The 16,127-nt window shown below is 40.8% G+C and overlaps 1 protein-coding gene across 1 annotated transcript in view; it reads left to right on the top strand.

Moving 5' to 3' along the window:
• The window catches only part of TAOK1 (TAO kinase 1), a 59,567-nt gene that overhangs the window by 24,976 nt on the left and 18,464 nt on the right, over positions 1 to 16,127 (top strand). The window contains exons 2-9 of the mRNA XM_066563539.1: positions 2,862 to 3,088; positions 7,111 to 7,182; positions 10,080 to 10,181; positions 10,975 to 11,020; positions 11,915 to 12,011; positions 12,375 to 12,488; positions 13,253 to 13,344; positions 15,792 to 15,885. Coding sequence (XP_066419636.1) covers positions 2,957 to 3,088; positions 7,111 to 7,182; positions 10,080 to 10,181; positions 10,975 to 11,020; positions 11,915 to 12,011; positions 12,375 to 12,488; positions 13,253 to 13,344; positions 15,792 to 15,885 — 749 coding nt within the window. The 5' untranslated portion in view covers positions 2,862 to 2,956. The remainder of the gene's footprint in view (positions 1 to 2,861; positions 3,089 to 7,110; positions 7,183 to 10,079; positions 10,182 to 10,974; positions 11,021 to 11,914; positions 12,012 to 12,374; positions 12,489 to 13,252; positions 13,345 to 15,791; positions 15,886 to 16,127) is intronic.

Genomic DNA, 16,127 nt, shown 5'->3' on the forward strand with positions numbered 1-16,127 from the left:
GTGTGCCACTTCTCCTGCTTTCCATTTCCCCACAGCATTCAGGTGTCATTACTGCAAGGCAGGAGGCAGAGCTCTGCTGCTGGCACTGCTGGGCTTTGGCAGGCAGTGCCTGTCGTCTGGGTAAAAAGAAGAGGGAATTTAATATTGTAGCATCCATAAAAATGGGAGCACTTCATTAAGCGAGACTGTGTAAAGATTTCTTATGGATGGAATTTACATAAATGCATTTTACTGCTCCATCTGAGGAGATCAAATGATAAGCACAGTGTCATGTACACGTTTGTGACTGTTCTGTTAAATAGATTTTAATACTTAATAGTTTTTTTTTTTCCTCATGCATTTCAAAGCAGCAATTATTTCCAAGGATAAAGATAATGAAATTTTTCTTGATGTTCTCAAGAATAAAGGGGGAAAAAATGTATTTTAAGGTGTATCACGGTAGGTGAGGAGTTCTGCTCTGTCCCATCCCACGCCTGTGTGTGTTGTCAGTGGGCCTGGTAGGAGTTTCAGCTGCAGGAAGAAATGTTCCTGTTGATGACATTTCAGAGGCAAGCTCAGAAAGGACGCCAGGAAGGAGTTTGGTGGCTGGTTGGGTGTGGGGGTCGCTGGGGAGGGGGAGCAGGCTGGGACCCATCTCAGCTGTGAGCGCGGGGCTTTCCCCTCGCGCTGGCTCTCACCCGCGCGCGCTCACGGGGACATGTGACTTCTGGCCATATTAGCAGGTTTATCCAAGCCTAGCCCCTCTGACTAACAGATGTAGGGAAAAGGGCATTCTGGGATTGCAGCAGTTGCTTTTGAACAACAATGTCCTTTTTGTAAGAATCTGATGCTTCTTAAAAGATGGAACATGACATCATTACCGTCGATCCAAGAAACATTCCTTCAATAATACTGAGTGTGCTCTGGTTATCAGCTCCCTTCCCCCAGCTCCTTTCTCTTGCTTTTCTGACATGCTTTTTGTCTATTGTTTTGTTGGGGGCTGTAAATGTGAAACAGTTGTCTTTCAGTGTTATGTGCTTGCTAGAGCTGGAATCAAGTGGAATATTGTTGATATATGAAAAAGAAGGAAAAATAACAAAAACCCCACTTTTCCTCCAGCTTTCATAAATGTAGTGTGCTTCAGGTATGGGCTGAGCTAGAGCTAATTATTTCCCTTCCCACACGGTATTAGTTATGGTGTTATGCAAGGGAAGGTGGGGATATCACAGTCCCGTTCCTGTGCATCCCACTCGGCCTCCCTGGCAGCTGTGTGCAGATGCTGGTTGTTCCAAGGCTCCTGCAGTGATCCTGCATCATAGGAAATGTGTGAGCGCTCAGCAGTGCAGTGTGGCAGAGTTGTGAGCAGCTGCATATTTTCTGTATGTGTGGATATATTCTTCTGCTTGGTCCACCACTGGGATTTCAGTGTCAGCTTTTCCCTCTCCCCCGAGAGTGAGCTATCACGGAAATGCATTCTGGGTTGCATTATAAATCTCTTTGAATGCTGACTGCTTGGAGGAAAATGCTGGATTTTGCTTCCCTTCTGTGCTTTCTCTCTCCCATGCATGTCTTCCTGAGAAAAACTGGAAACTCCTGTGGAGTTTACAGCCGGGTACATCTCGGCTGTGTTTCACAGCCAGGCTCTGCAGCAATGCTGGGAGGTCTCTAACGAGGAGCAGGCAGGCTGTGGGACTTGTACATGCTGCAACTCTCCAGAGAAGAGAACCACTGAGCACAAACATGCAGGAATATGTCTTTTTACATCCTTGCAGGAATTGCTCTGCAGGGACTGGAAAACAAATGATTCATTGATGGTCTAGAGGCTTGGAAAAAGGTGGAGTTTATAGTGTCCAGAAAGGGAGGAGAAATGGACAGGGCCTTCTGATGTGTTGTTTAAACTCAGATTTGTTGTCTTTGACATCTTTATAATGGAAATGAACTCCCAACTTTTTAAAAAAACAAATTTGAGATACGAAATAGAAATAAAAAAAGCACAACTCTTGGGCAGACAGATTTTTTTGGAAAGAAGAGAGATGTGTGATTAACTGTTTGCCAGTGACAGAATTGTTTTTATTAGTGATAATTTACAGAGATTTGATAGGAAATCCTAAGACCTCCCTTTAAGAGGAAAAGAAAAGGGCTTTTTATTTGTAGTGGTTTTTTGGCATCACCTGTTGTAAAGATATAGTAAGATTTTAGCACAACTTAACAGTATACTGTTATTTTGGATAGATTCCAAGGCAGAAAGCTTGTAGTAAATGAAAGTGAACTCATGGTGCAGACAGAATTTTATACATTCCCAGTTGTGTCTGAAGTTGCAAGTTCCTCTGAAGAAAGTGTTTGCCAGTGGCCTATTGTCCATTGTCTCATATGCCAATCACAGTTTCAGTGTGTGTTTGCCCCTGCTGAAGCAGAGCAGAAGGAGGAGCAGCGGGTGTGGAATCGGGTATCTCCTGTTCTGGATGCTGTTTCTCTGAGAAATGGATTTCAAGTAAACCTCTGAAGAACAGGCACTTTGTGATAGACATCACAAAATCCAAACAATTTTTTAGGACACAGTGGGTGTAGCTCTTCAGAGGGAGAGTGTCACAGTAATGTGGACTCACTGGTTCTGAACTGGCTGTCGCTGTAGGTCAGAGATTCTCTGACTGCTCTGCAGGCGATCGAGCAGATGCTGGAGCATGGAATGCGCCTCATTTTGTGTTTTGATTTTGGTTTCTGTCCTAGATGAGGTGCTTGACTGGTGTCACAGTGGGGCTGTGACATTATCCCAGCACCAGGGCTGCTTGTTCTGGAGGAAGTGGAAGCTGCTTTGCTGTGGCTTGTTTCGGGCTCTTTGAGCAGAGGATAAGCAGTGAAGGATTGCAATCTTTTTCTTGCAGTAATCCATGCTGAAGAGGCTCCATTCATACAGATGAGCCAAGGGTTGAAGCAGCACTTTAAACCCAGATAGTCGGTCGGCTGACTGCCCAGCAGGATGCCATCAACCAGCCGAGCGGGCAGCCTGAAGGACCCCGAAATTGCAGAGCTCTTCTTCAAAGAAGATCCAGAAAAGCTCTTTACAGATCTCCGAGAGATTGGCCATGGAAGCTTCGGAGCAGTTTATTTTGTAAGTAGCACCATGACTTGTGAATTTTAGCTGTGTTTCTTTTTAAGCTGTGGGTGTAGACTTCTTTGAGCATAATGAGGAAAAGAAACTAACTACTATGATTTTTATTGTGTGGTGTTTGGGGCAGAGATGTTATCTTGTGTCTCTGTATGATCTCAATCCTTTCACAAACTTGCAGTCTCTGCGAGGTGTTTGCATACAAAAAAAAACCCTGGAAACTTTGTCCTTGCCCTTTAGGTGCATCATTATGTTGCAAGCAGGGATTTATGTGCAAATTAAAACGTGGACTTCTGCTCCATCAATTCTGACTGGCAGTGCACTTCTCTTGGTCTGATCATCTCCTTATCACCTCTTGTTCCTTGAGAGAAATTGAGTTCTCTTCCCCTTTGTGCATACCCCGAGGCTCCCTTAAAGCCATTCTTTATGTTTGACACCTGAGTGTGGGTGCTTTTGTTGTCATTTGTCCTGTCATATCCATTCCTACTGCAGGCAAGAATCCCAGTATCCATCTGCATAATACTTACCTGACATGAAGGGATCCTCATGGCAACCTCAGTGCAGCTTGCTGTGTGCTAACCAAATATTGTGGGGCCTTCATTAAAAAACACTTCCCTCAGAAAACCTTTTCACGTTTATAATTATAGGAGGTGTGGCCAAACCTGCCAATTTTCCTTCAGAAAGCCATTTGTGTCACTATTTTATGAGATGCCTATTCAGTGTTAATAATTGCAGCAGACCATGTTGGGAACCTTCCAGCACAAATTTAATGCAGCACAGATGAACTAATTAGGAAAAGCTTCTTAATTTTGTTCCCTGCTTAAAACTATGAGCCACCACTGTCTGGGAACAGATCTGGGGGAGGAAGTGTTTTTTAACGAAACAATACTCACCTGTGGCCTTAAATTCACCTCACTCTGGTTGAAGAGTGAATATCAAGGGAGGCAACTGACAAATCTGACTTCCTGCTATGTGGAAATATTATTGAAGAAATATTGTGGAAGTTTTTTTGGAGCACTGTATCTTTCAGAGGCATGCATGGACCTCACAGATATGGAAACCCATAATGCAGCTGCAGGTAGGCTGTGAGCTGGAAGCAACCAGCATTCCCAAACACCAGCAGGAAGCTGCCATGGGGTTTTTGTAGCCTGCCTGAACTTTGTCCTTGTGGTAAGGGCTGATGGCCCATTACCAGCTCCATCTCCAAAGCAATTGCAACTCAGAGGCCATTAATTTCTAGCCATTCTTTCTCTTTTTCCCCCACCATTTTAAATCACCAGTTCATTATAGATCGGTATTTACTCGCTATAGAGTGCAATTACTTGCTGGCATTTGGATTGTGCTTCTTTGTCAGAAAGTACCTCTGATTTGGCACTTGCATAAAGACAAGTCTAAGCAGTGCATCACACAACCCCAGCCCATGTTGGGGCTTCATTTTTGTCAAGAGAGGGTTTCTGATAAAGACACTCTATTGCTGTTTCTGTGTTAGGAAGTTTAAACCTGTAAGTTTTGTGTTGTGTCTTTTTTACTACTAATGGTTCTGAGATGTTGAATCTGAAACTGTTCCATGCAACGTGCCCCATCCTTCAAACAGAGGCCCAAAAGATCAGAGAGACAACATGGAGAGGGAAATTTAATGTGAATTAAATAAGCATGAAGAACTAAAACATAGGGGAGTCTGTCTCTTGGGTACTTTAATCCACTGTAAAGCTAGAAATAAAACTTCTTAAGTTTCTTGACAAAATTTTGATTTTGCTACTGCAAACAAATAAACTTTCTCTAATTAACATAATATTGGATTATAGTTAATAACTGCTTTCAATGATATTACTGAAGCCAGTGACATACTCCACTTTTTCTTTGTGCATACTTTGCCTGTGTCGATGCTGAAGCTACTCTGGTCACCAGATGTTGATCCTTTGTGTGGAGTTTTTGGAAGAAAGCAGGATATATGTGCATACATGTCTGCCATGAAACAAGCCTTGCTCATTTGGATGGTTAAAGGGAGCTGGCCTTGCACATCCTCCTGCCTTTTGTCTAGGAATTGTTTACAATTATCCCGGATCACAGGGAAACTAAAATAAGCAAATGCAACTCTGTGATTTTAATATTTCTGGGGTGTCAGCCAGGACAGTTCTCCCTCTCTAGGACTGTAGGTGTTCCCCAAACTCTGTCAGGTGTTGTTTGCTGGGGTTTTCTGATGCAAAGCATCCTCTCTCCAGGCAGCTTTCATGGCACACAGCCTGCACCAAAAATGTGATTGAAAAATAGATGTGGGGGTACTTATCCAATAGAAAATCCATATAATCCTGAAATCTCTCCTACCTAATTTAAAATAGAGTTTAGTGTTTCACTGATAGTTCTGCCCATCTTCCTTCCCTTTTAGCAGTGATCCCACCAATGGGTGATATATATTGATCTTACTCCTGTCTCTTTGTTTCTGTTGCATCCTTCATAGCAGAAAGTTCCTTTCATACATTTTTTCCTTTTATAATTGATATGAGTTTTGCTGGTTCACCTCATGGTTTTAGTTTCTTAGAAACTGCAAGTCTGGCACCTCTGAATCATTTTTGGTATTATCCTTACCCTACTCCCTGCTCTGCAGTGTAATAATAGCTTTTGCTTGACACAGGAAACCTACTACACTGGAACACTGCAGATGGAGCAGAATAATAACCCACTCTCTTTTGTTAGAGCTGGGTTCCTTCTGCTTTACTGTAGTATTTTGCTTCCCTGCTTTATTGGCAGTTCTTCACACAGTTGAATTTTTCAGAGATTGTCTTTAGTCAGTAAAGATCTAGCAGTCAGAATTTTATTCTTTTTTGCCTCAAACAACAAAAATAATCACACCCCACCCAACTCTACAAGTACTATGAGTGAGAGGATCCTCTGAAACAGAAAGAAAAGTAAAAATAGTATTGGTTCAAGCTTATCATAGCCAGTTGAAATAAAGACTGGCAGGGAATTCTGGGAATCTCTTTAATGAACAGCAGAATTAAAACGTGACTAAAAAACCTTTTTACAAAAGGCAGAGCCCTAGTACTTCATTAATCCATGTTCTGGTAGGTTGTGCTTGATAGTACAAATATATTAAAAATCAACATTTTCATCAGTCATCTGTGAATGCCGTGGTGCACATTATTCTGATTTCTATAATTTGGCTTCATGTCCAAGTTGATTATTATTATCAGAGAGACTCAGAGGTGTTTTCCTCCACCACCCTCCTGTGCTGCTGAAATCTCAAACAGAGGAAATCTGGGGTCTTACTTGGAGCCATCCTTCCTGCAAGGTGCTGCCTCTTCTGCTGTGGGGAATGAGCCCTTGCTTTGGTGCTGAATTAAACAAAGGTTCTTGTCTAGTCCTTGCCTTGCATTGTTGCTGTGTGAAGTCAGGAAGTTTGCCTTTGAAGTGTGAAAAACTGTGTACATTTATGGTGCAGTGTAAATAACAATACTATGAAACTGAGAAGCCTCGTCTGAAGATGGGTCACTTGGATTGCTGCCATGTCTCTCTGTATCATCTGCCTTCCTTTAAGACACAAAAGCTAATTTTTGGGAGCACTGGGGAGAAACCTGCTCCAGACACTGGTGGCTATCTCCAGTGCATCATGTGACATCTTTCCATATGGATTGAATGGAGCTGGGTAGCTGAGCCTTGCTTCTGTTTCATGTGGAATGGACCTGGGCAGGGAGAGAACTTGATTTAGGGAAAATCCCTTCTACTTGAATCAGAGCTGATTTTTAGTTTAAGTCACAATGAGCTGATTTTTAGTTTAAGTCACAATGCTTGACTCCTGCAGACACTTGGTGGATGCTGAGCATGGAAAAATGTCACACCTTGTCTACCTTTCACTTTGAAAAGAAATTTTTAATTCTTGCAGCAGTCCCACCTCTTGGAAGATATTTTAGTTTAATGCTCTGCAAAAATTAACTAAGACTGGAGATTATTTGATGATTGTGTGTGGTTTGCATCTTAGGGAAAGGTGGGAGCTGAAGGAGCTGATGGATTGTGTTTTCCTGTTACAGGCACGTGATGTGCGCACCAATGAAGTGGTGGCCATCAAGAAAATGTCATATAGTGGGAAGCAGTCCAATGAGGTATGTAGAACATGTTGTATATTAAACCTTGATCATTGCAAATAATTACTATATTGGGATGATTTAAGTTAGCTTGGGTTCCTGCAGGAGAAATATTTTCTGTAACTGCAAAGGTGAATAAGAGTACTGTGTAAATCAGTTTACTGTTCAGTGTATTTCTGTGTAATCTGCTCTTGAAAAAAAGAGAGGTGGAACTCTCTTCTTTCAGATACAAAGGACTCTTTTTGGGACCACAGAAATGTGTAGACAGGAAAAAAAAATTAAAATTATGAGTTTGTATATTGGTGTCTTACTGCCCTTAAATATTCCATTTTAAATACCTTTCCAAAAACCCAGGACAAAGGAATGATAGAAATGGATGCAGTAGTGAGAGCTTCTGAGGGGGCCTTGCTTGTACCAAGTAGTGAGGCAGAATGCATCTCTCCCTGGAATGACTGTGCTCATGAGCAGCTGAAACAAAGGCCAGAGAGTGGTGAATGAATGAGTGTGAAAATCTGAACAGCAGCATAATTCCAGAAGAATTGCCAGAGCCAGGGATTAAGGCAGTCTTTGCAGAAGGGTCTGTAGATGTGGGCCTCTGAGATTTAGACATGAAGTGTTTTCATGGCCACCCCAGATGTGTCTCCTTTCCCTGGGATGCTTAGCAGAGAGAGTTGATTTTATACTTGAAGCGTTTAAGTGCAAATACAGATTCTTGAAAAGCCCAAGATGACACAAGCAGCTAATTGTTATTTCTGGTAAATAACATGTATCAAATCATGACATGATTTTTCAACAGAGGTATTTCTCATAAGCATATTGTCCAAAGCATTTATGGTTCTCTCCCTCCATTCTCTATATTCCAGTCTTAGCAACAACCTTGCTCTGATGAGTTGGACTAACAGCTCATTGCTTTCTGTGCCTTTCTTTTGTGTATTGATCATCTGCACTCCAAGGAGCTGAACTATTCCTTCCTCTGTGTGTGTGTGTGTTTGTGTAGGAGGTAGAGGTGGCAGTGTCTCTCCAGCAGTCCTGAATTCTAGCTTCAGAGTTAAATTTGCTATGCCTGTTTCTGTTTTGTCGCTGCGGTGACTTGTTTAACTGTGTACTGATGAAAGAATAATTTGTACTTGCTACTTGTCCTACTGTTTTAATTACTGTGAGCTATAAATACTCTATTCACATGAATGAAACAAACTGTGCATGCTTCAGAAATAGCTTTTGTTTGTCTTCAATGCGTATGTTTCTTTATTTTGAAGAAAGTAATAAGACCAGGATTAAAACACTTTCTATTTTACATCCATATTTATTTGTTTTGTTCAGAAGTTCATTGGAGTTATGATCGAGCTGATGTAAAGAAAATTGATTAAGGGCATTCTGGTATCATATAGTTTCATAATAAGATATTATTATTGGTGGGAAAAATTATTCTCTCAAATAAGGTCATATTTTATACTAAGAATAGGTTTAAAACCTTTGAAAAATGTAGTACTGTGCTCTTAATGTGATCTTGGAGCTTTTTTTTATGCAGGAAATCATGAATACTTCTTGACTAATACATGACTTCTCTCTTCCCAGTATAGAAATTTAACATGATGCTTTCTTGGTTTGGCTTTTATTGCTTAGTACCAAAAAGCCTTTGAGGCTGAAGGTAAAAGGCAACTAAGTCACTCCAGTGTCAGTGAGAGTTTGTTACAGCTGCACTGTGTCATTCTATAGCAATTCTGGTGTTGAGAAATGCTTAATGTAGTCAATCAGCTGCCTCAGTTGTGGGCTTCTGTGTTCCCTGGTTTTGTGTGTTTCTCTAACCCTAAAATTGTTATTGAGGTTTTGCACATGTTTTCCAAAGCCTTAGGGTAGGTGGGCCCTCTGTCCCTCTGTGAATACTACCCACATACCAACACGTGAGGAAGAGTGGGCTGAGAGATTAACAGGACCTGGAAACCAACTTTTGAGCCTTTTGGTGGTGGGTTCCTCTCCCACTGGTTAACTTCAGAACCCATATTCTTGCTCAAAAACATTTGCAGTGTCAACACTCTTACGTTTATGGCTGCATACTTAAATGGTTTCAGCTACTGCAGTTGGTACTGAAGGTACTTTCTGTAGTTGTAGTTTTGCTGTTGCACTCTCAGACTCATGCCTTTCCTGCCTGAGGAGATGTGGATGTGCAGCACGTGGGGGGACTTGGAGGTCTCCAAGGCAAGCAGTGTCAGTGTCTAGGCACACATTGGAACTTGACATTTTGGCCTCTTCTGTGCTTTAAAGTTGCACTAACAGAGCAGCTTTATTATAAACCTGACTTTGTTTTGTCTGTTTATATTTTTTCTCCAGCAGAGACATTCCTTTATCTAGTAGGTAGCTCGTTTTAAATTGGCCCTTGTAAAGATTAAACTGGTAATAGACAAACATTATCAAGAATGTACTCAGATAGTTGGCAGCTGATAAAGGGAGCCTCATCCAGTGTAATATAGTGACTAGTAGGGATGGGTCTTTATAGTAACAAGAGTTGAGAGAGGCAGCTGATCCTGCTGAAGGACACTTAGCACCCACATCTCTTTCAGGTTGGGGTGCATGTTTGATTTAACAACAGAATTGGTATCCCTTAGTAGAGGATCACTTCTTTTTTGAGAACTTGTTCAGATATTAAGTGTTTACCAGTATATCCTATGCACACATACAAATATATAAACATAAAACATTACATTGATGAGAGATCCTTGCATTGAGCCTAAATGATCAGCAACTTATTTTGTGGATCTGCTGAGGAGGTAAGCAATGAATATCATAGTGTTGATACAAACTTACTTTGATTTGAACCTTGAGATAGTTTTGCCTCTTAAAATAATTAAACTACATAGTAACAACAACAACAAGGTAACAGTTCTAAAAAGTCTTTCTGTTTCTTTTATTCCCTACAGAAATGGCAGGATATTATTAAGGAAGTCAAGTTCCTCCAAAGAATAAAACACCCTAACAGTATAGAATACAAAGGCTGCTATCTGCGGGAGCATACAGCATGGGTAAGCATCTGCTGCTCTGCACTTCTCTTGCTTTGCTTAGAGGTGCTTTGAAATCTCTCCAGCTGGATTTTGGGAGGCACCTGAGCACTGGTGTTGTACAGAGTGAGATGAGCATAGCCAAGGGCCTTACAGGTGCTCAACAAACTGAATGTACTTTCTGGAACCAAGATTTAAGGAAATTTGCCTTTTTGCTTAGATTAAGTGTTGCTATTCTAGTGTATTTAGCTTAATAAACTGGGTATTTGAAATAATGTACACCCATCACTAATAAAGTTTTGTAGTGCAATATACTAAAGAAATCATATTATTGAATGAATAGTTTAAGTTGTAAATACTGTTTTGTGAGTTAGCTTCAATAAATCTGTAGGGCAAAGTTTTAGTTTCTCTTTGAAATCTGTCTGGGACAGAATCTTAAGTAAATCCCTAAATAGCCCTTTAATACTCTGATAAGCTTGTTAAGTGCAGTTTAACATTCCTGTTAAGTATGTGCATATAAAATATGATATGTAATTCAATATCTAACTGGTCGTGAATGTGCTTTGGCCTTCCTTACAAGTGGTGTTGCTCGGTATCTTACAGGAGGGTTATGCTTAATTCCAGTTAGAGCTGCACTTGTCGGAGGGGTCATTGTGACAGTGCTGGGATGGAGTTTATGGTACAAGCAATACTTGCTTTGTTATGGCAGCCTGAACTGTGTGTTCCATGAATTAATTCTAGATTTCTCCATACAAGTCTAAAAACCATTATTTACTATTACAGATTTTCTAACTACTTTGATTTCTTCCTATAACAGCTTGTTATGGAATATTGTTTAGGATCAGCATCAGACTTATTAGAAGGTAAGTCAGTCACACATGTTTATTTGATGGAAAGTCAGAAGTAGAGTACTGAACTAGGGGGTTACAGCATCACAGAATTTTCCTTGAGTTTATAGTTTTGTTTGGGGCCAGAGTGTGTACAAATAGGTGCAGTTTGCCAAATTCTTGCATAGTTGTAGTGTGTTTTGTGTAGAATATTGGTTTTCCCAGGTGCTTAGTTTCTCCTTGGTTTGTATTATTTTAAAGTTGTCAGTCAGCTATTTGTTTGCTTCTGGGTTTTAGGTTCTCTTGCCATGACAGTTCAAGATTTACTTCTGAAAACCCTTGCTTTTGATCCTAATGCTTACTAACAACTGTAGGCCTGTTGACTAGAATAGCATTACAGCAGTGTTAGGGTTGTGCTTGATGAGGTCTTTCATTAAATGGTCATTTTTCTATCAGGCTTCTTATAGTGGCCTGGCTTTGAAGAGATATGTGTGGCCAGTAAGTTGTTCCTTTCCTTGCCAGGAGCATTTCAGGACCAAAAAGCTGAGCTGCCAGAATCTGATCTGTGTTACTACAGTTTATTTGTGTGTGAATTGCTGTAAATTTCTGGGGTTTGGGGTTTCACTTCATTAATGGAAAACTCAGTACTGAGTCTCAAGAAGTTACTCGGGAGACTGGTCACATAACTGACAGGAATGCAGTTTATGGCTGGAGAGTGGTCTCTTTGGTAGTAAATAGCTGCTGGTTTACAGTTAGAAGATTACATCTGATTATAGAATGTACTCTGTGAACTATTTTTACATTTGCTCTCATACTGAACCCAGTGAAAATGGACTTTTAGTATTTCTGTTTATATTGTTAGCAGTCTTGCATGCTGCAAACTGTATTGTTTTCTGTAATATTGAATTTCACATAAATTCTTTCCTTAAGTTCATAAAAAGCCATTGCAAGAAGTGGAAATAGCAGCAATTACCCATGGTGCTCTCCAGGGATTAGCATACTTGCATTCTCACAATATGATCCATAGGTGAGTAGTTACACTTTTGCTGTCTCATACACACTTACACATAGTTTGTTTTGTTGATTGTATCCCCTCCATCCCAAATTCTACATTGCAAGCAGAGATTTTCTTTTCACAGTATCCATATGCTCCCAAACAAGAGATTTATAGTAGCCTAAAACACTAGCAAGACTAACATGTAAGACAAAAGAATCTAAAATCAAGGGCCACTTTAAGCAATTAACCTAATGGTTAAAGGCTTTCTGTTTGGAGCACATGTGAATATTTTGCAGCTTGAACATGTGAATATTGGTGTGTTTCATAGTCTGTCCAATAGGGAGTTTTCTTCTTAGGAGGGGAGTAATACTGACATTTATGTTCTATCACCAGAGATATCAAGGCAGGGAACATCCTGCTGACAGAGCCAGGACAGGTGAAACTTGCTGACTTTGGGTCTGCTTCCATAGCATCTCCTGCCAACTCATTTGTGGGGACGCCATATTGGTAAGCCAAGAGATTTACTCATTTCTGGCTTTGTGAAGTGAAAGGATCATGTATTGGCTATTTAATATACTTGGGCTTATTGGAGCTAGCTTTGTAATCTTCCAGTTGTGGTGGTGATAAAACGTAATTTGTTGGAAAAAAAGTTTCAGGTGTAAGTAGGCTCTGAGTTCCAAGAAATTGTGTATCCCTGTGTTTGTAGTTCACAAAAAGTGATAAAAATATGTTGCTTTCTGCTTTGACTGACCTAAAGTGATAGAGGTGGGATTGAATAATCTGTAATATATTTTAATCACTCCCCCCAGTGGTTTAAACAATTCGTGTATTCTCACTGTGTCTGGTTGTTGAAATAACTGAAGTGTTTTTTCTTTCATAGGAAAGGCCAGGTTCACTGAACCACCCCCTTTGCAGATCCCTTGTATGCTTTTGATCTCTTACACCTAATCTGTGGTGTTTACTCAACTGTATGTTATAATTATTTCACCACAGTTGGTCAGCCAGCTAAACTATTGGAAATGTGGGAGGGTGAGAAGGTGATGATACTCACAAATGGCAAGCTGGGCAGAGCTCAGGAGAACATCACACAGCCTCTGCAGGCCTGCACCAGTGTGGGTGCCTGGCCTTTGTTCCCAGTATCCCATGGTCATATCTGATAGCTTGGGGAACGATTTGTTTATGGTAGCTGAAATCAGGGAAAACAGCCTATTTCATACTGATGAGGATAATGTGTTCCATTGCCTATTTTGAGCACAAGTTTCTTTTCTTAGGATGGCCCCAGAAGTGATTTTAGCCATGGATGAAGGGCAGTATGATGGCAAAGTAGATGTTTGGTCTCTTGGAATTACCTGTATTGAGTTAGGTAAGTTATTTCCTTTGAAAAAAGTTAAAATGTTGTTATCTAATACCTGGAACTTAGTTGAATCACAGTGCAGAAGATTTGTGCTCCCTTTCTTGTCCTGGTATCTCTGGGCCCTGAGTTTTAGTGAAATGAATGAAATATGCTTTCTAGAATTCCAGACCAAGTCTCCAGTTTGATGTTTATGGAACTGGTGTTTTTATTACCTGAAGAAAAAGAGTTATATAGACAAAGAGAGTGGCCAAGTGATATCATTAAGGGTGTTCACATTCTGTGGGAGAGGCAGTTAACTTCTGAACTGAAAAACAGTCAATTGCTGAACAGCTTTAGAAGTAAACCATTAAAGGTACCAATGTGGAGATATATTTAGAGCTATAAGTTGATATTGTTTCTGTGAAAATTTAAAAATTTTGCAGTGATGAACTTCTGGAGAAGTTGACAACTTCTAAGCTGTATTCAGTGTGTGTTGTCACCTCTGAATAGACTTTTTTCCCTTAAATGAAAAGATATGAAATAATCCAATTTTGAAGTGGTAACCTGAAACTGAAAGCCTGAAGAAATGATGGCATTGCCATTAGAACAGACCCTTTAAAGCAGGATGTGAGTTTAAAGGGACAGTGGCATTCTGTTTAAATTTAACACATCATGTTTTCTTGGAACAAAAACGCCCTGGCTGAAGCACACCATGCACACCACGGCTCCATGCACCTGAGGCTGTCCTCCCATCCTTGTCAGATCTGATTGCTCCTGCTCCAACCCATCCTCCATGGAGGAGCAGCCCAGCCAGGCAGTGAGAGCTCTCAGGAACACACTAATCCATGTGAACTGCACAGTTTAGCTAAAAATGCTGTCTGGCATTCCAAACTGTCAACTTCATTTTCTTCCAGGACGCGAAATAGATTCTTTCTTCAGAGCAGAGATTTTGTTTGTTGGGGTTGGGTTTTTTTTTTTTTTTTTTGCTTCTTGGTTGCCAATATAAAGCAAGTTGAAAGGGGTGTGACTGTCATGACAGAATCCTGCTCTGAGTGGAGTAAGGAGACTTGGCTGGCTGCAGGGCTCCAGGAATGCAGTGAGCTCATGGCCACCACACCCCCGGGAGTCCTGCACGCCACGTTCTTGCAGGATGAAGCGTGTTGGGCTTCGTCTACGGCTGCTGGCGTGGTGGGAGGTGAGACTAGGTCAGGACAGCAGAGCAGTGGAGGCTGGGTCCGTGTGCCTGGCTCATTTGTGTTGCTTTGAGTAAGCATGGGAATGCAGCAGGGAAATGAGATGTCTTGTAGTCTTCTCAAATTATCACTTAGTCTTAGAAATGGTCTTATTGAGGGCTCGGTTTCAGGGTTTCCAGAAGATTTCTATGTTATTCAGGTGAGCTAAGAGGAAAAAAAAGGTAGAGAGAACAGTCATTTAAAATAGTTCAATGAATAATCTGTCTGATCCTTGATAGCAGCAACTAGTTATCTGACAGATTAGAGGAGGTAAAGTGCTGAATTCGAGGAAAGACTTAAGTCCTCAATCTACCCATTCTGAGGAATTTGTAGGGCTTAGTCCATCCTGCCATAGCCATGAGTGTACCATGATCTCTGATCCATAGTTCAGTGCTGCTATTCAACTCAGAACTGAGCAGACTAAGAAAAGTAGCATTATTTTTTTCCTTGTTTATTTTTTTTTGAGGAAGGAAAGTTTTCTGTTGCATTTTCAGTAGTGTAGGAACATCCTCGTGGCCTGACCAGCTTCTCTGGAATGTCTATGGCAAGGCTGAGCTTTATAAAGTTTGCCCCATAAACATTCTGATGAAGCCTCAATTTTGTTGTTACAGTGAGATCATCTCCTTCCTCATTAGGCTTTCATGCTGTGTCAGTCTATAAGAGTAATACAGGCTTGAAAGAGAGAAGAGCCAAAGAGAGAAGGCAACTCTCAAAATAGTATAAAGAGTTGGCCTGTTGCTGACTTCCTGCCCATGTGCTTAGTCAGTTAAGAGTGATTTGATGGTTCTTGTAACCACTGTTTTCTTCAGCACTGCTGTCCTGCTAGAAATAAATATTTCTTAGCTTTTTAGCAACTGTAGATTAAAAAAAACAAAGGGGGGGTGTATGAAGCCAAGAATGCTTAGTGGCTAAACACCCAGTATAGAGCTTACTGTTAACTTATTCCTATTTTAGTACATTACAATGAGTCAGAGAACTCAACTATGATAAACCACGTAATTTAAAAGCTTGAGAGGACAAGGCATTTGATCTTCAAAGGGCTTTCATCTTCTGCAATGGCACAGGACATATGCCAACATATCTGTCTGATTGCAGGGTAGGGTTGGTTTGGGGTTCCATGTTCAGGCAGTAGGGATTTTGCTGATGTGGTTTTCTTTTTAAAGGGATGTAAACTGTAAAAAAAAATACAGAGCAACAACATGAGACTATCTCCCTGTATAAAAACTTCTTTTCTCTTCTGTGCAGCCGAAAGGAAGCCTCCTTTGTTTAACATGAACGCAATGAGTGCCTTATATCACATAGCGCAGAATGAATCCCCTACACTACAGTCTAATGAATGGTGAGTATTGCTGAGGGAGGAATGTTGGAGGGGATGGCTGTAAATGGAGTGCTTTGTCATGCTGAGTTCTTGAAATGGCTGGAGTCCTGTTGGGAGGATGTGAGCTGGAAGGTTCTCATTAGATTCACTATACATTTCGTACACAAAATTGACCAATTACTAAATATATGTTTGAGACTCTTCAGTGTAGTAGGAACAGGACAGGCTGCTGGAAGAACTTAAGATCCTGTAAAAAATTCTGT

The sequence above is a fragment of the Molothrus aeneus genome, chromosome 20, assembly GCF_037042795.1.
Source record: "Molothrus aeneus isolate 106 chromosome 20, BPBGC_Maene_1.0, whole genome shotgun sequence".
Taxonomy (NCBI): Eukaryota; Metazoa; Chordata; class Aves; order Passeriformes; family Icteridae; genus Molothrus; species Molothrus aeneus.